Source organism: Thamnophis elegans, chromosome 15, assembly GCF_009769535.1.
Source record: "Thamnophis elegans isolate rThaEle1 chromosome 15, rThaEle1.pri, whole genome shotgun sequence".
Lineage (NCBI taxonomy): Eukaryota > Metazoa > Chordata > Lepidosauria > Squamata > Colubridae > Thamnophis > Thamnophis elegans.
The window spans coordinates 38337173-38361945 of NC_045555.1; the positions used below are offsets into that span (position 1 = coordinate 38337173).

At 41.5% G+C, this 24773-nt stretch overlaps 1 protein-coding gene across 2 annotated transcripts in view; it reads left to right on the forward strand.

Moving 5' to 3' along the window:
* MCU (mitochondrial calcium uniporter) overlaps window positions 1-23880 on the forward strand; it is a 148974-nt gene extending 125094 nt beyond the window's left edge. Inside the window, exons 3-8 of one of the 2 annotated variants that reach the window (XM_032231911.1) lie at window positions 6324-6494; window positions 8924-9028; window positions 11771-11955; window positions 14021-14224; window positions 19123-19239; window positions 21923-23880. In XM_032231911.1, the coding sequence (XP_032087802.1) occupies window positions 6324-6494; window positions 8924-9028; window positions 11771-11955; window positions 14021-14224; window positions 19123-19239; window positions 21923-22000 (860 nt within the window). In that variant the 3' untranslated portion in view covers window positions 22001-23880. The remainder of the gene's footprint in view (window positions 1-6323; window positions 6495-8923; window positions 9029-11770; window positions 11956-14020; window positions 14225-19122; window positions 19240-21922) is intronic. The other variant, XM_032231912.1, reaches the window with a different exon arrangement.
* Window positions 23881-24773: the final 893 nt, after the last annotated feature.

A 24773-nucleotide genomic window follows, 5' to 3' on the forward strand; every position in this document is an offset into this window, starting at 1 on the left:
GTAGTTTGGAGAACCGGCAAATTGCACCACCGGCACTCACATTTTCAGTGAATCAGTGGTGGAAATATTTGAAACCTACCACTGGAGATCACCGTGACCCGTCAAAACTGTGCTCGACTAAGCCGCGCCCGATTAAACCGCGTCGCTGACGTCATCAACAGGGCGACAACAGCCAGCGCGGAGAAAGAAGGGCGCTTTAAATAGCGCTTTGAAAGCAAGCAGATTCAATTTAAGGTAAGGGTTAGGTTTAGGGTTAGCTTTAGGGTTAGGTTAAGGGTTAGGGTTAGGGTTAGGTTAAGGGTTAGGATTAGGTTTAGGGTTAGGTTAAGGGTTAGGTTTAGAGTTAGGTTTAGGGTTAGTTTTAGGGTTAGGTTTAGGATTAGGTTTAGGGGGGTTAGGTTTAGGTTTAGGGGTTAATTTTAGGTTTAGCGTTTACAGCGTGCTTCTGTCTCCGTGCTGTTGTCGCCCTGTTGATGACGTCAGCTACGCGGTTTCGTCGAGCGTGGTTTAGTGGAACGCGATTTTGTGGTGGAACCGAGATCACATGACCATGGTGGCGACGATGCAATGCTTTGTGACAGTCATTGATCTGGAATGATATAAGATCTCTTGCTCGAGCAGGGAGTTGGACTATAAGACCTCCAAAATCCCTTCCAGCCCTGTTATTTTATGTTATTCTAACTGGAAATGCTTTACAGGTTGTAAAGCACCCTTTCCGGTGCCATTGTAATTCTTGACTATTGTTAAACGAACAGTCACAAGTTGAGGTTTACCTGTAGTTCAAACAGAAAAATCTTACCTCCTTAAGAAAAGGAAGATACCGTATTTTTTGGACTATAAGATGCTCAGGACTATAAGACACACTTAGCTTTTGGGAAGGAAAACAAGGGGAAAAAATCTGCCTCTGCCTCCCAGCAATTTGCCTCCTTGCAGCAAGCAACAAACAGTCAGCTTCAGCACAGCCTGATTTAGCACGAGCAGCTGATTGGTGGTTGGATCGGCCTTCTATCAGCTGTTCCAGGCTGCGGGGATCACGTCCACCTCTCGCGTCCCATTTTCAGCCTCCGTGCGTCCCGTTTTTGGCCTCTGAGGGTAGGCTGCTGCAACAGTCTGAAAATGGGACTCATGGAAGCAGCGATAGGTGACAGCGGTGATGGGTGTCACCAGCACCAATGGGCAGCGGTGATCCCCACAGCTTGGAGTATTTGAGTATTTGAGTATTTTATTAAATTTATATGCCGCCCTTTTCCCTGGGGGGACTCAGGGCGGCTCACAACTCAAGAGGGGAGGGGGGGAAAACAAACTTTAGACATATAGAACAATACAAATTTAAAAAACACAACATTCATACCATTCGGGCGGGTTACAATCTTAGTCCCAGGCCTGACGGGATAGCCAGGTTTTGAGGGCTGTGCGGAAGGTCTGGAGGGTGGTGAGGGTACGAATCTCCATGGGGAGATCGTTCCATAGGGTCGGAGCTGCCACCGAGAAGGCTCTCCTCCGTGTGGTTGCCAGTCGGCATTGACCGGCAGATGGAACTCGGAGGAGGCCTAATCGGTGAGATCTAATAGGTCGCGTGGAGGTAATCGGCAGTAGGCGGTCTCTCAAGTACCCAGATCCACTACCATGAAGGGCTTTATGGGTGACAAGTAGCACCTTGAAGCGTACCCGGAGATCGACAGGTAGCCAGTGCAGCTCGCGGAGGATAGGTGTTATGTGGGTGAAGCGAGTAGCTGATAGGCAGTATTCTAGGAGGCTGATCCAACCGCCAATCAACTGCTCATGCTAAATCAGGCTCTGCTGAAGCTGACCAGACTGTTTGCTGCAAGGAGGCAAATTGCTGGGATGCAGAGACCGAAGGGTGGAGGGCCGGTGGGTAGGCGTGGTCTCGGCAACATTAGTTGCATAAGACACACAGACATTTCCACCCACTTTTTTGGGGCGGGGGGAGAAGTGTGTGTTATACACTGAAAAATACGGTAATTAGGAGGAATAGATCTTTTAGTTTACCAAGGGGAAGTCACCACCAATTTTATGTAGCTAAATCTTCTTATGTAACCAAATTGTTTCACTTGTTTCAGATTATGATTGATGGATGGATGGATACTACTGCTGATGCTGCAAAAATGGCATTGCCTCAGTTCAAGAGAGAAAATACTGCAGAATTAGAATGCAGTATATTTAAAATGTTTGAATGCAGCACCAAAGTATAAAATTGCATATGGGTCTTTACATGGGGAATGAGAGAGGAAGAAGAACGATAGCACGAAATTTTTTTTTAAAAAAGGTCATTTGTTGCTAAAGACACAGCCCATGTTTCCCCCAAGTATTTGGAGCTATTTGATCAGGTCTGGTTCACCGCCTTCTCCTTTTTAATGGCACTGCTTGTGCTCTGTTTATCTCTCAGCTGAACCTAATTGGTTCACAGATGCCGAGGGCTAACTTTCCATAGGGAATATCCTTTTGAAACTACAGGTTGCATCCCCTTGGCAACATGGAAAACTTTGTTTCAATAATCAATAGTTTTATTGGTTCGGGAATGGATGGATTCAAAGATGGAGAAGCAGGATGACTGAGGAAACTTGCAAGTTTGGGGCAGGTTTTTAAATAAAACAGTATTGAGTTATGTCATAACCGGCATATCTAACGCAGGTGATGGGAAAGCTTCTTTAACTGCATCTGAAGGAATTATTTAAATATGGTGGTGTTTTAGAGCTTCGTTCTCCAATACCTTTGATGCTATTCATCCCCATTTCATCGGCTGCCTAAAGCAATCTTCTCCTTTTGACCTGCATATAAAACACTCTCAATACTGCCAAAAAAACAATTACTACCAACCTGTCTTCTATTGGGGACCTGTATACTTCACAAAAAGAGGGCTGTGAAAATATTTACAGACCCCTCACATCCTGGACATAAATGGTTTCAACTCCTACCCTCAAAATGACGCTATAGAGCACTGCACATCAAGACAACTAGACACGAGAACAGCTTTTTCTTGAACGCCATCACTCTGCTAAGCAAATAATTCCCTCAAGACTGTCAAACTATTTACTAAGTCTGCAATACTATCACTATTAATCATTGTTCCTATCGCCCATCTCCTCCCACTTATGACTGTGTGACTGTAACTTTGTGCTTGTATCCTTACGATTTATAGCGATGGTTTCCTGGTATGATTTGGTTGTTTGTTTACCCTATGACTATCATTAAGTGTTGTATCTTATGATTCGTGGTGAATGTATCATTTCTTGTATGCACACTGAGAGCATAGGCACCAAAGACAAATTCCTTGTGTGTCCAATCACACTTGGCCAACTCACTCACTCACACACTCACTCACTCACTCACTTTACCTACCTACCTACCTACCTACCTACCTACCTACCTACCTACCTAGTCTCCTGTATGAAAAATGAACTTCTTTCTGTTCAGGATCAAAAGCAGAATCTATATTACATCATTTCCTGATTGGTTATTTGTACCCTATGACTATCGTTAAGTGTTGTACCTTATGATTCTTGACGAATGCATCTTTTCTTTTATGTACCCTGAGAGCATCTGCACCAAAGACAAATTCCTTGTGTGTCCAACCACACTTGGCCAATAAAGAATTCTATTCTATTCTATTCTATTCTATTCTATTCTATTCTATACTTGAAAATATGTGGACAACAGTGGACGACTTGCAGATTACAGGTTAACTGGCCTTACTTTTGCAGCAGTTAGAATGTGCTGCTGGAATTGGCAATAAAACTGTGCGTTTTTTTTTCCCATTGGGGAGTCAACTCATGCATTAAGCTTTCATGAAATATTTAGACCTCCCTTAAAAGCTATCCAAATCCCAAATGGCTGAAATTTCAGCCCTCTCTCTCTATTTGTGTCAGTCCTGCTAAATAGAACAGACCAAGAAATCAACTTCACACAAAGGCTAAAACTACTCTTCCGTAATAACAGAATCTTTCAAACTGGAGTAGGTTGCACTTCCTCTTTCTTCCTATAATTCAGTGAATTAGGGAGCTACTGTATTTTTCGGAGTATAAGACACCTTTTTCTCTCAAAAAAGAGGCTGAAAATCTGGGTGCGTCTTATACACTGAATACAGCAATTTATTTTGCCTCCTGAAACCCCGCCCCTTCACCAAAATGACCATGCATAAGCTTTGGGAGGCTTCCAGAGTGCTCCTGGGGGCTGAGAAGGGCAGAAATTAGCAAAAAACATTTTTGCCACCCCCACTCCCCGGAGCACACTCTAAGCCTCCTAAAGGCTATTCATGTCCCTTTTTTGTATTTTTTTTGGGGGGGGGCACCTCCCAGGAGCACTCTACAAGCCTCCTAAAGGTTATTCATGCCTTTAAAAAAAAAAAAAAAACCAGTTTTCATGAAAAACGGGCCGTTTTTAGGAAGTCTGCAGAATGCAAAAACTTTTTTTTTAATTTGCCTCTTCAAAATCTTGGTACGTCTTATACTTCTGGATGTTCTGGACTTTAAAAAAAAGTTTAATCTCTTGATGTGGTGATGGCGTTTTCATATCTCCTTCAAGGTCATCTTCTTAGAACATCTTCTTAGAACAATTAATCAGTGGAACAGAAGTTGCCTCCAGAAGTTGTGAATGCCCCAACACTGGAAGTCTATAAGAAGATGTTGGATAGAAATTTGTCTGAAATGGTATAGGGTTTCCTGCCTAGGCAGGGGGTTGGACTAGAAGACCTCCAAGGTCCCTTCCAACTCTGCTATTGTACTGTATTCTTTAGTGTCTATAGGAGGAGTGTCAAACTCTTATTTCATTGAGGGCCGCATCAGGGTTGTGTTTGACCTCTGGGGGCAGGGGTAGGTGTGGCCAGCGTGGGTGTGGACAGCTCATCATCACTCATGTCAGGGGCACCTATGGTGGCCTGGGCACTCTGCCAGCGAAAACAGAGCTTGGGATGACCGCACATAGCCCTCCCGAGCTCCGTTTCCTTTGGAGAAGCACCGTAGGATGGTCCTTTGCTGTTTCCGTGGGCCAGATTTAAGTACTCTGAGGGCTGGATCTGGCCTGCGGGCCTTGAATTTGACACGCCTGGTCTATAGTGGCGCCAAACATTTTGGAAACGAATCCATCTTCCCTAATACCAAAGGAGAAATTCGGTTTTCTACATTCAACGGGATACAGCATTGATCTGCAATGACCTCCTCACTTCTGGGACTTGGATAACATTTATTTTGAATAAGATAGCTACTGATTCACAACCCATGTTCAGTTAAAAACACTGGAAGTTTTTCTTTTTTTTTTTTTAAACAAACATAAAACTAACAGACATAGACACACACAATTCATAGAAATCATCCTCCAGTTACATACAGTATGTCGATTGGTTACAAAGCTTTGTGCTTTCTCACAATAGTCCCCACTTGCAATTTACACAAATTCTCATATCATCAATCATATCTATCTCTATCTCTATCTTTATCTCTATCTCTATCTCTATCTATCTATCTATCTATCTATCTATCTATCTATCTATTTAGTGTCACAACCCCTGGTAAGCCCCAATTATGGGAGGAAGCTAACTGCTTCCATTATCTGTCAATCAGCTCATCACAAGAGACCATCACGACAGAAACCCAATATTTTTACTGTTGCCTTTGTTACACATTTTGTGTTATATTTGTGCTGATAAATAAACTAGTCTCCCTTTATTTATTTATCAGCACAAATATAACACACACACACACACACACACACACACACAGGAAGTGTAATGTTGATTTATTGAAGCTTCATACAGAAAAAAAGTTGAAGTCAATACTTCGCAATCTTCTAGGAATCTTAGAAGTATAGAATTGGAAAAGCCCTAAAGAAACCTGTAGCCTAGTCCTTTGCAGTGTTCAGAAAAATCAATTAAACTATCTATGATAGCACACCTAATTGTGTGAATATATGTGCCTTTTGTCTATAGCAGTGATGGCGAACCTTTTTGGCTTTGAGTACCAAAACTGGAACGCGGGCATGCTGGAGCCCAGAAACCCGAAGACCAGCTGGTTGGTGCACATGTGCCAGCCAGCTGGGCTTCCGGTTTCCAGTGCGTATATGCGCACCAGCCAACTGATAGTTGGATTTCCGGCACTCCGGCACGCATGAAGACCAGTTGCATGCGTGCCAGAACCTGGAAGAGCAGCTGGCAACAGCCCACATGCCCACAGAGAGGGCTCTGTGTGCCACCTCTGGCACGCATGCCATAGGTTAGCCATCACAGATCTATAGACTTCAACTTAGCACCTATGTACATCTTAACATGCCTTTCTGAATCTGTTTCAATTGTCCCTGTTTATCCTCCGCAGACGTTACTGTGATTTACCAAAATGGGCTACCAGTGATATCCTTGAGTCTTCCGTCTCGGCGTGAACGCTGCCAGTTTACACTTAAACCTCTCTCGGACTCTGTTGGAGTATTCTTACAACAACTCCAGGCAGAAGACCGGGGAATCGACCGAGTTGCAATTTATTCACCAGGTACTACTGAGCGTTCCTGGAGGAACCCAATGACCTCCTTCGGCTTTGGATTAGATCACTATTTTTCAACTTAAAAGATTTGTGGACTTCAGAAATCCCCAGCCAGCATGCTCTTGATGGATTATTTACACTCAGGGCTATTGATGTGGCTATATTTCACTCTTTTGTTGACTTTTTGCTGTTGTTGTTACATCATGCTAATCGTATAGAGATTGGTGTTGTGTAAATTAGCCACTTCCTTTTTGGAGAAAGAAAAATAGTATGTAACTTTTGGCCTACAGTTTGCTACGGTTCCACCACAAAACCGCAGTCGACTAAAGCGCGCTCGACGAAACCGCGTACCTGACGTCATCACAGCGTGACGAAAAAAGCATGCTGTAAGCGGTAAAGCTAAAATTAACGCGTGAACCGAAACCTAACCCCCCGAAACCTAACCCTAAACCTAACCCTAAACCTAACCCTTAACCTAACCCTAAACCTAACCCTAAACCTAACCCTAAACCTAACCCTAAACCTAACGCTAACCCTTAATCTAACCCTAACCCTAATGCTTAACCTAACCCTAAACCTAACGCTAACCCTTAATCTAACCCTAACCCTAATGCTTAACCTAACCCTAAACCTAACCCTTACCCTAACCCTAAACCTAACCCTTACCTTAACGGGAATCGGCTTGCTTTAAAAGCGCTTTTTAAAGTGCCCTTTTTTCTCCGCGGTCGTATTTGTCACGCTGCTGATGACGTCAGGTACACGCTTTAATCGGGCGCGCTTTAGTGGACCGCGGTTTTGTCGTGCCACGGTTTGCTACAAACAAACTGGAGTTACAAAGAAGAGAACATTAGTTACCAAGTTCAAGTTAAAAATGTAATAGAAAAAGTCAAAGCAAAGTATGAAATAGTAGGTCTTAATTATATCTTATGGGGACATGGTGGCTCAGTGGCTAAGACGCAGAGCTTATCGATCAGAAAGGTCAGCAGTTTGGTGGTTCAAATTCCTAGTTCCACGTAGCAGAGTGAGCTCCCGTTACTTGTCCCAGCTTCTGCCAACCTAGCAGTTCGAAAGCACGTAAAAATGCAAGTAGAAAAATAGGGATCACTTTGGTGGGGAGGTAACAGCGTTCTGTGCGTCTTCGGCATTTAATCTTGCTGGCCACATGACCATGGAGACGTCTTTGGATAGCGCTGTCTCTTCAGCTTTGAAACGGAGATGAGCATTGCTCCCTAGAGTCAGGAACAACTAGCACATATGTGCGAGGGGAACCTTTGCCTTTTAAATTATATCTTGCACATGCTTTCTGTATTGACCAAAGATTTGTCAATGGATCAGGGTAAAAGCAGAAGAAAAGTGGCCAAAATTTGTTAAAACAATCTCCCCATTTGCCATTTCTTGCTTGTAATAGTTTCTGTTAGTAAAAAAAAAAAATCTCTTCCCCTCAAGTCTGTTTCTGGTCTTAGGACTCCACGGGGAGAAAAAGCATTTGAAATTGGAAAGTTGTTTGCAACTAAAAAAGGTAGGAAATAGGTGTCCTACCACTTTCGTGCCCCTTTAAATCTCTGCCCACTTATTTCGGTTGGTTTTTTGCTCATGATCTGTTTTGACCGTACACAGCTCTGCTTCCATCAGGCAATGGAATTATACAAAGAATACAAAGAATAGTTTAGTTTCTGAGATGCAGATAGTCCTCGACTTACGGCCAGAATGTCCATGGTCAAAAAAGGGGGTTGTTAAGTGAATCATGCCCCGATTTTATGACCTCTATTGACACAGTTGTTCAGCTAACTATTGCAACTGTGAATCACATGGTCGCTAGGCGAATCCGGCTCCTCCCCCCATTGACTTTGCTGGTTTGAAGTCAGCTGGGAAGGTTGCAGATGGCAAACCTATTACTCTGGGATGCTGCAACCATTCTAAATAAATACATTGCCAAGCACCCGAATTTTGCTCATGCGGCCATAGGGATGTTGCAGCAGCTGTAAGTAAAAGGACTGATCATAAGTTGCATTTTTTCAGCGCTGTTGTAACTTCAAATAAGCAATAGCATTTAGATTTTATACCAGTTTACAGCCCTCGCTAAGCGGTTTACAGAGTCAGCCTATAGCCCCAACAATCGGGGTCCTCATTTTACCCACCTTGGAAGGATGGAAGACTGAGTCAACCTTGAGCCTGGTGGGATTCGAACTGCCAAATTGCAGACAGCTGGCAGGCAGCAGAAGTAGCCTGCAGTATTGCACTCTAACCACTGCACCACCGTGGCTCATGGTCTCTAAGTCAGGGTCTAGCTATGTTTTGAGATGATAGATTGGAATCCTTAAACTATAGTTTCAGTTCATTTCGATAAGGTAGAATATACTAATTTGCAGTGGAACACTGGTGGAATATTAATAAGTCATATCTAGCTCTAAATACATCTATTCCTGTTTTCATTTCAGATGGGACACGAGTAGCAGCTTCCACAAGCATAGATCTCCTACTTCTTGACGAGTTCAAACTAGTAATTAATGACTTGAGTTACCACGTCTGTCCACCAAAGAGAGGTAACAGCTTCATGCAATTGGGATAGATTTGCAGAAGTCATTTGCCATCCAATAATTAAAAAATAATAATTTCATGTCTGTTTGGAAAGTTGCATCTTCTCCAAATATACTATCACCGGCCATCATAATATTCATGCTAATATTCTCCAAGCCTTGAGAATAATGGGCCTATGTCCAGGTTTTGTTGTGTGTTCTCTTGAGTCTTGATTGACACTTTTCCTATATGCCCGTGTTGGCGAACCTATGGCACATGGAGCCATATTTGCTGGCACAGCAGCCCTTAGCTTTGGCGCGCATGCATGTACTGGCCGGCTGATTTTCGGCCTTCCAGAGGACCAGGAGAAGCCATTTTCGCTCTACCCAGGCTTCAAGAAAACCTCTGGAGCCTAGAGAGGGCAAAAAACAGTAATTTCCAACCGGAAATTTGTTCCCGAACTTCTGGTTGGGTCATTTTTTCATCCTCCCCAGGCTCCGGAGGCTTTCCTGAAGGCTGGAGAGAGTGAACAACAGCCAGAAGTTCATTTCCAAACTTCCGGTTGGGCCATTGGGCTGTTTTTCACCCTCCCCAGGCTTCAGGAAAGCCTCCGGAGCCTAGAGAGGGCGAAAAACAGGCCCAACGGGTAAGGGCGAAGAATAGAAGAAGTTTCTTGGATGAGAAGCGAAACATCTTCAAAGAAAAACAAAGTCCAGTTGCCTCTTGAAAAAAGGACCTTTGGATTCCTTACCATTGGAAGGGCTTAGACAGATGTTTAGGGCTTCATAAATGAAGATACAATATCTTTTTGGTAAAATGTTTGTAAAGTTAAGCATGAAGGCTCAAATAAATTGTCTTGCACTCTGGGGTATAAAATGTAAATTAAACTATATTAGCCTGGATCAAAGTCCTATCAATTTAGCTATCTTGGGATTCTTCAGATGAAATATATAATTGGGGGAAAATCTACTTGTAATGGGTTTAATATATGCTCATTCAAACATTTCTTAGACTGGTTGGTGTGTTCTGTCCATTGTGTATTTAAGCTCACCTTCATATATAGTTGTTTTTCTTTCTGATATCAGAAGTTCTTGTATGATTCAGATGGTGCAGAATCTCTATATTCACAATGCAATAGAATACTGCATCTACTAGACATTCTCCAGTTCTTTTTCCAGGCTTAAACTTTTCCCAATATGAGCCAAAAATGAGCCCACCTGATGATCTTCAGACAGGGTCCTTCTCTGCATTATAATTTGATTTAAGTTCTACTTTTATCGTTACATGAAACAAGACATTAATGTGTTCATGCATTATCTGTTTTATATTGCTTTTGTTTTATAAATGGATGAAACTCATCTTCCTTTATATACCCATATAAACCTTAAAGTATTAAGAAGGAAATGGAATGTAAAGAATCTGATGTACTTTTTTGATTTGCCAACCCATTTGAGTACAATTTTCACATAGTCATACATTCCGTGTTTGTAATGCTATTCCATATTACCCAAACACACACACAGACACACACACAGACACACACACACACACACACACACACACAGGTCTAATAGTTAAGGCATCAGGCAGGAAAGCAGGAGACTGTGAGTTTAGGAAAAGAAAGGGGTATTGGATACGTTGCTGCCTTGAGTTATTGTTCTGGCCTAGGCTTCCCAAAAGCACGAAGCCGACTCCTTGTCCCGATAAAACCCCTTTTATTTAGTTTAAACTGAATTCCTTTCCAGCAAAGTCCCAGCCATCAGCCTTTCAAGAGGTTTTACAACTACAGACCGTTATCAGGCTTGGAGAGCTGCCAGGCGGATATCTTCGAAACGCCACTCTGTAGCAGACAATACTTGGCAAGACGTCAGGAACAGATCTTCATTCTAATGAATTGAACTAATTGTCTTCTGCAAACTCCACTCCCCTTTTGCTCCTCTTTATTCCCTATGGGAGGGGCCATTCACCGTCCACCTGTGGCTTTATTCCCAAGTCGATCCTTGTTCCTTAGCTGTTCCCTTCTCCTGGGAGCTCTGCGCATGCACACACTGGGAACAGGCTCCAACTGTTCTTCTGCCCCACTGATGTCCAACTCCGAAGGCAGCTGATAACTGTCAGACGGTCCTCGCCCCCTCTCTGCCTCTGATGCAGAGCCCTCATCAGAGCCTTCCCCAGACTCCAGGACTGGCCTGTGTTCCTCCCCAACCTCCTCACTGTCTGCATCTGCCACCAGCTTTGCTGGCTGCTGGTAGGCCACAATAGTTATTTGTAAAAATAATAAAGGCAGGATACAAATAAAACAAAATAAAATAGAATACCTACCTGTTGTTTACTGATTGAGTCCAAAAGCCACTTAATGTTAAATACCAAACACTAATATTTTCAAGTGACATTTGCTGTACAATGGTCTTAAGAAATAAAAAATAAAGGCAACATTAAAAGTTTGGCCCAATTATCACATTTTTGTTACTAAATTTTAAATGGAATTTTAAGCTTCCTTATTTCTGTAATATGCCAATCCAGCCTAAAAGAGTTTTATCAGTTTTTATCTTTGAAGAGGCAAGTATAAGCCAAACCTATATTGGAATGACATTTGTTTAAAAACTTGTCTGAACATGAGTTGCCATGTTACAGATTGAGTAATCCAATAAATTCCATCCTCTGTTTTATTTGATTTTGTAAATTTCAGTCCTTCCGCGCGACATTCTTCACAGTGCCATCACACTGTGAAAAAATAAGGATATGAAAAGATCTGTGTTCTTCTTTAGATCTCTTAAGCCACGAAGATGCCACCACGTTGAATGATGTGAAGACTTTGGTTCAGCAGCTCTATACCACACTGTGTATTGAAGAACACCAACTGAACAAGGAGAAGGAATTGATTGGGAGGATAGAAGACCTCAAGCAGCAATTGGCACCCATGGAAAAAGTGAGGTCACTGAGAGTTGTTTCAGTAAGCTTGACAGCTGAACAAAAAACCTATATTGTACATTAATGGCTTTAGACAACCCTCTTTGTGAAGGGTTTTTTCATACGTAAAAACTTTTTCATATGTAAACTTGTTTCTTGGACTAATTTTAAGTGGCCAAGGAATATCTGTTACTGTATGTATTGTAATTTGGATTTGGATTTAACTTTATTTGTATGCCGCCCTTTTCCCTGAGGGGACTCAGGGCGGCTCACAATTCAGGGGGAGGGAAGGACAAAACAAGTTATACACATGAAGACAATACATCGTTAAAAAGCACAACAGTCATACTATTCGGGTGGGGTTGAAGTCTTTAGCCCCAGGCCTGTCGGGACAGCCAGGTTTTAAGGGCTACGCGGAAGGTCTGAAGGGTGGTGAGGGTACGAATCTCCACGGGGAGTTCGTTCCATAGGGTCGGAGCAGCCACCGAGAAGGCTCTCCTCCGGGTAGTCGCCAGTCGGCATTGGCCGGCGGATGGAATTCGGAGGAGGCCTAGTCTATGGGATCTTATTGGCCTAGTGGAGGTAATTGGCAGTAGGCGGTCTCTCAAGTACCCAGAATAATAATTGGCTTAACATCATATAAAGAAAATAGACAACTACAAAGATCTTCTGATCCCTACCCAGCCAATGTTTGTTTACAAGTGATTTCCTTGTCAGATATTCTTGAGCTAACTCTTCAGACTGCAACACATTGAGGCTTATCTATTAATAAATGGGTATAGATCAGAGCATTTTTGTTTAAAAAACTAGTAAAGGGAGGGAGGAGGAACAGAGGCTGCTATAAAGCACTGTTTCCCAGTTAATTGAATCATGGTTAACTTGTCCACAACTAAGTATAAAATTCTCAAATACTGTGCACAGAAACATAGTCTGCACTGGCTTTGTTCATCAGTCTTTATCACAGTGCTTTTCACTCTTGGCAACTTTTAAGATGAACTTCAACTCCCAGAATTGGCTGGGAAGTTCTGGAAGCTCAAATCCACCTATCGTACAGTTCCCAATGTTGAAAAACACTATAAGGAACTATTTTAATGTTTGTTTAGGCATCAGGATCTGAAAACTTAGTTTTTGGAAATTGTGTTAAATCGCAGTTCCTGGTGCTGGATTAAACAAGATTGGTGCACAGGAGTGTTATAAATGCACCATGGAAAGGTGAATAAGAAATTGGGATTGGCTGTTCTTCCAAATAAATGAAAAAAACTTATGGCATGTAGAAATGCCAAATCCAAACCAAGAAGAAGTAGTGGCTTAACTTTCTGTTTGTAGCATGTAGCCAGAATCTTTTGGCTGATTCTTTTTACGACAAATAAGAAAAGAATTGTAGTTACTACTGGGAGACTGGTCCAAGAGGGACTAAAATGAGGGAAGAATTCTGTTCCACTATTGGAGAAGAGGCTCCTGTTCTGGAATTCTGGGAGTTGAAGTCCATACATCTTCACAGTACTAAGACTAAGATTGAAGATCTAGTCAGACATCCATATTTTTGACAGGGGGCAAAAAAGAAGGATTTAGTGATTTTTTTTCCATAGTCCAAAAGTAAACATTATGTGGACATGATAAGGTACTCTCTCCTTGGGTTTATCTGTATGCCTTCCCTTCTTTCTGTAATATTTGGAAGAGAGGCCACCTTACTTAGAACTATTTTATTTTAAAATGAGAAGGTAGGATAGGGACATATTAGAGCACGAACTTTATTAGAGCATTGGAAACACATGGTAACTACTCAAAACAATGGAAAATGGGTTATTCTGCATTTGAACAATCTGTCGTTTAGTCTCCCATCAAAAAATATTGACATTAAAAACACTTCTGACTAGGCCAGTGATCCCTCAACCTTAGCAACTTTAAGATGGGTGGACCTCAACTCCCAGAATTCCCCCGCCAGCCAGGAGGCTGGCTGGGGAATTCTGGGAGTTGAGGTCCACCCATTTTAAAGTTGCTAAGGTTGAGGGATCACTGGATTAGACAACGTTCTTGGATTATGTTCCAACTTGCATTAAAGGCCACTGCTCAATACCGTACTAGCCCTGGACAATCTTCTTTTGCAGGTCAGGATGGAAATTTGCAGAAAAGCAGAGAAGAGGACAACCTTGCTATTGTGGGGTGGGCTGGCTTACATGGCAACCCAGTTTGGAATCTTGGCTCGGCTCACCTGGTGGGAATATTCTTGGGACATTATGGAGCCAGTCACCTACTTCATCACCTATGGCAGCGCCATGGCAATGTATGCATACTTCGTAGTAACGCGTCAGGTAAGATGGGCTTTGCATTAAAATGGTGATTTCTTTGGGGAAAAGGAGGTTGCATAATTTCACTGCAAGATCACGTGAAGTGTGAATACCACTTTATAATGCCTTGGTAAGACCACACTTGGAATATCGCATGCAATTTTGATTGCCACGATGTAAAAAAGATGTTGAGACTCTAAGAGTGAAGAGAAGAGCAACAAAGACAATTAGGGGACTGGAGGCTAAAGCATATAGAGAACAGTTGCTGGAATTGGGTATGTCTAGTTCAGGGGTTGGCAACCTTAAACACTCAAAGAGTCACAAAGGTCCTAACTGGAAGCTCCCTGTTCAATTCTGGAGCCAACCAGAAGTTGGATTCCCCACCATAGAGTCTCCTAGTGTGACATCCTTTTTCCTCTACCTGTCCTAACCGAAAGCCCTATCAATTGTGGAGCCGGCAACAGGAAGCCACAGCAAAGGGATGAAAGAGCCACATACGGCTCCAGAGCCACATACGGCTCCAGAGCCACAAGTTGCTGACCCGTGGTCTAGTTTAATGAAAAGAAGGACTAGGGGAGACATGATAGCAGTGTTCCAATATCTCAGGGGCTGCTGCAAAGATGAGGGAGTCAAGCTATTCTCCAAAGCACCTGAGGGCAGGACAAGGAGCAATGGATGAAAACTAATCAAAGAGAGAAGCAACCTAGAACTAAGAAATTTCTTGACAGTTAGAACAATTAATCAGTGGAGCAATTTGCTTCCAGAAGTTGTAAATTCTCCAACACTGGAAGTTTTTAAGAAAAAAATGGACAACCACTTGAGTGAAATGGTATAGGGTTTCCTGCCTAAGCAGGGGGTTGAATTAGAAGACCTACAAGGTCCCTTCCAACTCTGTTATTCTGCTCTGTTCTAATTTATGTCAAGCCCGGAAAACATGACATAAGAGTCACTTCAGCAGAGAGATACGCACTGTGGAACTGATGTGATTCGCTTTGCCAAGAAAAGCCTGAAGGACAATGGCAATTGACTTCCAAAAGTCAATTACACAGCTTTAGAGATCTGCCTTCCAGTTTTAGTTTGCCAAAGCTGCCTGCTCAGAAAATATTTGGGCAAAAGGGTAACGGGAATCTGTTTTTCATCCCATTGACTTGAAGAGGTTTGAAGTGATGTTTCAAGCTGAACCGCATCTCCTCCTCAAAATCTCCTTCAAATTTTTCTGAAAACCTCTCCTCTTCCACTTAAAAAGTTAGTCCTGCAGAACAAAACCCAAAGAGGCTGCAAAACAGGGAAAAAATGCAAATAATTTAGTTGTTTCAACCCTTTGAAGTGGGCAGATCGGGTGGGGGGGCACATTTTATTTCATAGAACAGTTATGAAAGGGTTGCACTCCTTGAACCTTTAGAGAGAAAAGAATCACTCAAACATTGCATAGTTTTAATACGTATACGTGGGTGAATTGGTTTTTAAGGTTCAATTTTGTACTTTAGCTAATTTTCTCTGGCAGTCAGTTGCCTGCATTCCCTTTGAGGTTTCTGTATGGTTTTCGTATTGTTGCACAGAAGTTCAAAAACTCCTTTAGTAGGTAAAGAATGTGCTGAAGCTAAAAGAAGAATGCACGGGGAGTCCTTCTTAGCTTATGGCATGCCACTTTCAGACTTTTGTTTAAATTTGTAAGTTCATTTATGTTATCTTTTAAAAATGCAGGGCGGGAACCATGTTCTCCAAGTCATTACAGGACATTACATTATATTTAAATTTGCATTTTGTATCTTAACCACAGTAAAATGCACATTAATGATCCTCGGTGGCGCAGTGGTGAGAGTGCAGTTCTACAGGCGACTTCTGCTGACTATCGCCTGCCTGCAATTTGGCAGTTCAAACCACACCAAGGCTCAAGGTTGACTCAGCCTTCCATCCTTCCGAGGTGGGTAAAATGAGGACCCCAATTGTTGGGGGCATTATGCTGACTCTGTAAAATTGCTTTGAGAGGACTGTAAAGCACTACAAAGCAATATATGTCTAAGTCAGTGTTTCTCAACCTTGGCCACTTGAAGATGTCCGGACTTCAACTCCCAGCATTCGCTGGCTGGGGAATTCTGGGAGTTGAAGTCCGGACATCTTCAAGTGGCCAAGGTTGAGAAACACTGGTCTAAGTACTATTGCTAATAATGGTAGGGGTGCCTGCCTACTGGTTACCATCATACATTTCCCTCTTACTCTGCTACTACTAGGAGTGTCCCACTGATCATTGGTTTCCTGCTGCTAAGAGAATCAGAAAGTCAGAGTCCTATACTGATTTCATGGCAGAATAGCAACAGTACTTGGACTTATATACCACTTCACAGTGCTTCACAACCCTCTCTAAGTGGTTTACAGAGTCAGCATATTTTCCCCAACAATCTGGCTCCTCATTTTACTGATCTTGGACGGATGGAAAGCTGAGTCAAACTTGAGCTGGTCAGGATTGAACTTCTGGCTGTGGGCAGAATTAGCCTACAATACTGCATTCTAACCACTGTGCCAGCATTATCGGAATGGTATACAGGTAGTGCTAGTCTAACGTCCACAGTTGAATCCAAAATTTCCATTCCTAAACAAGACAGTTATTAAGTGAGTTTTGCTCTCAGTTCATGACCTTTCTTGCCACAATTATTACCGAATCAGTGCAGTTGTTAAATTGGTTTTAAAGTGAACCTGGCTTCCCCATTGACTCACCTTGTCAGGAAGTCACAAAAGGAGATCACATGACCCTGTAATTGTCAGCAATATGAGCCAGTTGTCTGTCTGAATTTTGATCACATTACAACCTGGATGCCACAAGTGTCAAAAATGGTCATAAATCAGTTTTTTAGTAGCGTTTTAACTTCGGTCACTAAATGATTGATTGTTAAGGACTATCTGTATACAGTCCACCTTCCCTTAAGCATTCAGAAAAGGGTACAGGTATTTCATGCTCTTGTACTAGATTACATATTATTTACACAACCTCTTCTGAGGGAAAGGAGGGAGGCTGTATGTTTACACAGTTTGCATCTTGTGTAGAGTTTTCAGTTTTCATTGACCATCAGGAGGTGATATGTGATCAATTTGATCCTTACTGGGGTTTTTCAGATGTGGGGAGCCAGATGTTATTCTAAAAGGTTCAACCCCTCCACTGAGAATTGAACTTACAGATGTTCATGCTTTAGATGACCACATACCGTGTAAGTCTGTAGAGATTCTCAATCATCCAGGTCATGGTTGTCCCAAAGGTGCATTTTCAGGAGGCAACTGGTTTTTTCTTGTCTTTGGAAGACAAAGAAGCTTCTTTAGCTCTGACAACTGAGAATCTGAATTTAGTTTTGAATGACTAAGAATCTCTGCAGACATTTAGCTATACAATTTGGGATGAACACCATTTGAATGGTATGGGAGCAGGAATGGATTTCCAGGGGAAAAAATTGCAGACTACAGGAATCAGGAGACTACTCAGGTGACCGATGAGGACACAGATAAACCTCCAAGTGCTTCTACAGCTGTCTAAAAGAATGCAAATGACCAGCTATCTGTAAGGAATATAAATCCTTCCATTCCCTATTATCCTGTCACAGCTGAAGAAGCTTCTTGGATGAGAAACAAAACATCTCCAAAAAAACAACAAGAAGAAAGTCTAGTTGCCTCCTGAAAATGCATCTTTGGGGCACATACAGTGTAATAACTTTGCAATGCCGTAAACCCTCTTCTCTTAGAGCTTATGGAGGAGGTGGCTCATATATGCCATTTTGGTAGCGCTTCTCGATACCTTTTCCATCAAGATCTGAGCGCCAGAAAGCTTTGAAAGCTAATGGAAAGCTTGCTTCTTTCTTCCCCATTTTGGCAGAATTCAGGATTGCTGAATATGAAGATATGCAAAATAGCTTGTGTAGGTCTGAATTAGCCTATGTGCATCTACAAGTCCAATAATCTGTTTGGCTTTTAAGACCAAAATCATTGGCCATCTATGTAGTAGCTAATGGGGGCAATAATAAAGATCAAATAACCACATAGTTCCAGTTCCTGTCGCTTGTCCACCATAACTTACTCTGCATTATTGTACCCATGCAGAATTTCATATCCTGCCTGCTGTTCTCCAACAAGCTAGTTAATCATTTGTTTATTTATTATAGTAATTTGTAATATATCACTCAAACTCTAGGTGGCTTAAATTACTCAACCACTGTGGAACAAAATTAAAATTAAATTGACTAAGTTGTCAAGAATTGCTTTCGGTTGCACATTTGAAGTGACACAGTGTCTGTTACATTGCTCAGTTCCTGCAAATAATCATAAGTAAGATGATATATCAAAAAGACTTAATATATTATCACTATTCAAAAAGACTTAATATATTAGATTTAATATATTATCACTATTCAAAAAGACTAATGTATTATCACTATTCAAAAAGACTTAATATATTAGACTTAATATATTATCACTATTCAAAAAGACTTAATATATTATACACTATTATCACGGTCCTTCCGGCGCGCCCTAAAAAGTTGGCTTTTCCAGCAAGCCGGCCTGGCCTGAATAAAATAAATTATTAATTTTAATTGTTAATTTTAATTTAATTTCTAAATCTCATTGTAAATGTCTATTGTTTTTTTTTTGGATATTCTATTTTAATCTTTCTTTTAACTTTTGTAATATGTGTTTTTATGTTGTACGCCGCCCTGAATCCTTTGGGAGAAGGACAGCATATAAGTCCAATAAACCTAACCTAATCTAACTTTTCAATTGATAATCAGATCTGCCGAGCATCATGTGGCATATAATTTGTTCCTATTCCATGTTAAATTAATTATTAGCCCAGAGTTGAGTTTCTCGTCTTTTCAAATTGGTTATTGATAAATAAGTGTTTGTGTCTAAGGTTTCAATTAATTTATTCTTTCATTCAATAGGAATATGTATATCCAGATGCTAGAGACAGGCAGTACTTACTATTCTTCCATAAAGGAGCCAGAAAGACTCGTTTTGATCTAGAAAAATACAATCAACTCAAGGATGCTATTGCTCAGGTAATAAAAATAAATCCTTGGAAGAAACTGGAGGGGAGGATAGGAAATTGTCCCATTATTAGTTCTTGAACATTCAGTAATTCTTTGATCTGCTTTCCTCATGTTTTTTCCATTTGTATTCCAAAAAACACTCTTATTTACAGCTGATTTTATAATGTTGATATAGGTTTCAGCCCAGAAGAGAGTTGAACTAGCAGATTAAATTTGCAGCACATTGGAAAGATAAAGCACTACAGGTAGTTCTTGACTTATGACCATAATTGGGACTTTCATCATTAAATGATGCAGTTGTTAAGTAAGTTATGTCCAATCTGACAACTTTTATTATGGTCCTTAAGCAAATCACATGGGTGTTAAGTGAATCTGGTTTCCCCTACTGATTTTGCTTGTTGGATACCTCCCTGAAAGAGTTGCCAATCACATGACATTGTAATTGTTATCATTTTTTTAATCACATGACTCCCAGGATGCTGCATTGACTGTAAGTCACCTTTTTAGCATTGTCATAACTTTGAATGGTCGTTAAATGAATGATCATAAAACAAGGACTATCTCTAGTATGTTTTCCAATGTAAAATAAGCAAACGTACATTCAGAAATGTATATTTTTGCCTGTGTTTCTGAGGTCCCTTGATTATGTGTAATAATAGCAATTAAACTCCATATATTTTGTCTACCAAATGAGTTATACGGTTTCTAAGGCAATAGAATATGGAGATCAAATATATATTAGATAGATAGATAGATAGATAGATAGATAGATAGATAGATAGATAGATAGATAGATAGATAGATAGATAGATGGTAGATAGATAGATAGATAGATAGATAGATAGATAGATAGATAGATAGATAGATAGATAGATAGATGATAGGATGGGATGGGATAGAGATAGAGAGATATATGTGTGTTATATGAAGAAAGAAGGAAAAGGAATAGATGAAGAATTTGCAAGACAATATAAATCCAATAAACAAACAATAAACAAACAAACAAAAAAGTCTGCCCTTAGAATCATCCCATCTCTTAGGAATAATTACTCAAAGTTGTTTTCGATGGATGGAAGCTGATTTTCATAATTGCCTTTTACCAATCCAATTACTAAAATACCTGCATTCCACGATTGGTCTATATTACAATGAAAAATACAGTAAATTTCAAAATTGGGCCAATATGGGTTCAGTTTCATCCGATCCACCATGGTTTGGCTCTACTCAATATTGCCTTATGTAATTCACTCGTATATTTGAAACTGTCGATGGCCATTCCTTCCTGTTGAAAATGCTAATCTTACTGCCACTGGCATCATCTCAGTTTCTGTAGAATGTCACAGGCTTCGTTTATATGAAAAATAAGCATTCATTGGAATGGGATATACAGGCAGTCCTTCGCTTACAACCTTCATTGAACCCAAAATTTCCATTGCTAAGCAAGTTAAGTGAGTTTTGCACCCTTTTAATGACCTCCCTTGCCACAGTTGTTAAGTGGATCACTGAAGCGGTTAAGTCAGTAATATTGTTGTTAAGCGAATCTGGCTTCCCCATTGACTTTGCTTGTCATAAAATCACAAAACCGGATCAGGTGACCTTGGGTCACTGCTATCGTCATAAATACAGGGCAGTTGCCAAACACCTGAATTTTGATCACGTGACCATGGGGGTGCTGCAATAACTGTACAAAACAGTCATAAATAAGAGCCGAGGTGGCGCAGTGGTTAAATGCAGCACTGCAGGCTACTTCAGCTGACTGCAGTTCAGCAGTTCGGCTGTTCAAATCTCACCAGGCTCAAGGTTGACTCAGCCTTCCATCCTTCCGGGGTGGGTAAAATGAGGACCCGGATTGTTGTTGGGGGCAATATGCTGACTCTGTAAACCGCTTAGAGAGGGCTGAAAGCCCTATGAAGCGGTATATAAGTCTAACTATTGCTATTGCTATTGCTATAAACCACTTTTTTACCAGTGCCATTCTAACTTCAAATGTTTACTAAACTACTGGTTGTAAGTCAAAGACTAGCTGCACATATAGTCTAAGATGGGTTCAACACTTATGTTAACCTCATGGGGAAAGTCATGGGGTTTTTTTATGGTGACCTTTTGTGAATGTGGATATGTTGACTTGGAATGAGATTACCTGTAATGCAGCTACCCCCAAACTTTTTAGCTTCAGGAGCCGGTTATGTGGAGATAATTTTTTCTTCGGAAAGGGAGAACGTGGTTTCATGCGCTGCCTGCATCCCGCACATGTGCAAATGAGGCCTCTTTCACATGTACGGCCTGGTTTCTGGCAAGCCGCGAAGCGATGCTGGTCTGCAGCCCATGAGTTGGGGACCCCTACTGTAATGCATTACACTAGAGCAGTGGAGTCAAACTCAAGGCCCCCGGCCCGGATCCAGCCTGGTTGGGTGCTTAGATCTGGCCCACAGGGCTCTCCATTTTTGGTGGCAGAGGGTTGCAGGACGCCGTCGCAGCCAAAAACAGAGCTCGGGAGCCCGTTTTTCGCTGGCGGAGTGCTCAGATCCACACAGGCACTCTCAACACGAGTGATGTCAAGCTGGCCACGCCCACCCCGGCTCCCCGAGGTCAAACACAACATTGATGCATCCCTCACTGAAATCGAGTTTGACACACTAGAGTATGATGGAGAGAAATATGGTACTTATGTCTTCATTTTATTGATTTTTAGGCAGAATTGGACCTTAAGAGACTTCGGGATCCCTTGCAGGTACATCTACCTGTCCAACAAATCAGTGATAAAGATTGATCGTCAGCGGAACGTCTGCACCTTGACAAAAGTGGCAGATCTTTTCAAGCTCTTGCCTCTTTCATTCGAAAGCATTTCAGGTGGAAGCTGGAAGGTCTTCTTGGGGTGGAGGGTTTTTAAATCATGAAAACAGAAACCTTGGCTGGGGAGGGAATAATGTGTTCATTAAAATAATAATAATAATAATCAGGCACTGTGGAATGCTAAGTCTTTTCGAAGGGCTTAATGACTGTTGCATTCAAATGTTTTTTTCTTTTGGATGAAAATATATAGATTATAAAGGTGGGCATTTCATGAAGAAATTGTATTGGGGGACATATTTTTCCAGCTTTGCCTCTTGAAGAAGCACTAGCAGCCTGCTCAGCATTTTTTTTAAATCTCTTTCAAACTATTTGCACAATAATCGTGCGCTAAACAAAAGAAGGAAACAATCAAGCCATTTTAAGACACCGTGATTGGTGATCCAGATTGAAGTAACGTCTCCATAAACATGCAACATGAGATTGGTCCCTAGTCTTTTTTTTAATTGTTGTTGTCGTTTGTTGTTCTCTTTTTTTTTGTTAGAGCAATGCAAAATTTCTTTTTTCTCCACAAAAAAAAAACAAAAACCCCACCTAAAACATTTTCCTCCCTGTCTGTTTACTGTCCCAACAAACTTTCTGAAAGATTATTGACGTTATCAGTTTTATCCGGATCACAAACTGAATAATTCTCGTTGTGGACAATTGAACATGGAAGTATTCCCGCATATCTTCTTCAGCTTCACTGCCCTGATCAACTTTTACACATAAATGGTGATGTTGCATGAGAAAAAAAACCTGTTCATATACAGTCTTAAGGGAGGAATGTTTCTTCCCCCTATTCTTTCTCCCTCCAAATAGAGCAGTCATCTGAATTAAAGCAAATCAGAGTTTGGGTCTACGGTAATGCATATATGTATGCAGTATTCGGCTTGAGATCATGACGCTTTATGAAGTCCCTTTACAAGTGGGATGATTAAATATTATGTTTGCCTAGCAGAATAACCATATCTTGATAAGGAAAAGACTACAGTTGCACTTTGATCCACAATCCCCCCCCCCTTCTTCTTTAAGTAGCTTTAAAAGTACGGGCTGGTGCTGAAGGGTCAGGGTTTCTGCACAGTAGCAGATGTAGCCCCTCCATCCCTATAGGGCGTGGGAAAAAGGCAGCAGTCTCCACCACCTGCTTAGAAGCCCAATGATCTTGTCTAAGGAGAACTTACAAACTTGTGCTAAAGAGAATCCGTGGCCGCCTTCGTTGTCCTGTTTGATCGATCCTGGGAAGGCAGGATAAGAGATGGGAGAAGGACTCTTAAGCTCATTCTCGCAAAGCTTGGGACTTCCCTTCAGCTCACTCCTCTTCACTGTGTCAAGGCAAGAGGCTCCCACTTTTGGAGGAATTGTGTTTTAAAGTGTAAAATAAATATAAACCAGACTCCAGGTGCCTTGCAAGACGGGATGGCCGCGCCCCTCCCTCACCCTCAATGGCATGTTGAGCTGAATGGATGCATGTTCCGAGATGTTTTCCTCTTCCTATTTCCTTCCCGTCTTTCTCCTTTCAATTATGTGGCGATTTTCGTTTCTAATTTTACCGAGGGGGCGGGGGGGGCACCCTTAGAAATTGTTAAATTATCTGTTCGTCCTCTTTGTATGCAGCATTTTAAAAAGGAAGAACGCAAACAGTCCTGTAGCAGAAATTCTCTTGAGTGTGTTTGGGGGAGGGAGGGGGCATGGAGAAAAGACCTTAAAATAAAATGAAATGAAATGAAATAATGAACATGTGTACAATCCTGTATCATTTATTAAATATGTATAAAAGAGAAATGTACTTCTGGAACAATAAATAATTATTCTGTTTTTGAACTGTTGTCTTGAAGTTGTGTCGCACCCAAGTCAAGGGAGGGTCAAGGGATATGTGAACTTGGGTGTAGGAATCCTCCATTCAAACAAAATTTCTTGGGCTCTTGATGTGTCTCTGCCTCTTCATCAGAGGTGGGTTCCTACCAGTTCGCACCTATTCGGTAGAACCGGTTCATCAAATCTACGGAACCGGTTAGAAAAGGTTCCACCAGTGGACCCGGAAAGCAGGCCACACCTACAGAAGAGATTCCAAAAATTTTTGAAACCCAGCACTGCCAAGGATCTTGTAACTTGACAGCTTTAAGACTTGTATGCTTCAATGGCAGAGTTTCTGAATAGCTACTTGGACCGACCTAAGTACTAATTCATAATTTCATATCCGGTCACATGGGTGGCAAGCCACTCCCATCCAGTCACATGGGTGGCAAGCCACTCCCACAAAGGAGGCCACACCCACAGAGTAGGTTCCGACAATTTTTGAAACCCACCACTGCTCTTCATGTATTGCAAAATTGCAGCACTGAAATATTTCAATATGAGAAATTAATCCCATAAATCATGGCATATCATTTTATTTAGGGACTTTTAAAATGTGTTTTAAAACCTAATGAGAAGGGAGGACTCACTGGAGAAGAGCCTAATGCTGGGAAGGATTGAGGGCAAAAGAAGATGGGAAACGACAGAGAATGAGGTGGATGGATGGAGTCACCGAAGCAGTAGGTGTGAGCTTAAATGGACTCCAGAGGATGGTAGAGGACAGGAAGGCCTGGAGGAATATTGTCCATAGGGTTGTGATGCGGCAGACACAACTTCGCAACTAACAACAAACACAAAATGAGTTTTATATACATTATAGGTAGTTCCACAATGGATTTGCTTCATCTTTCTCTTTC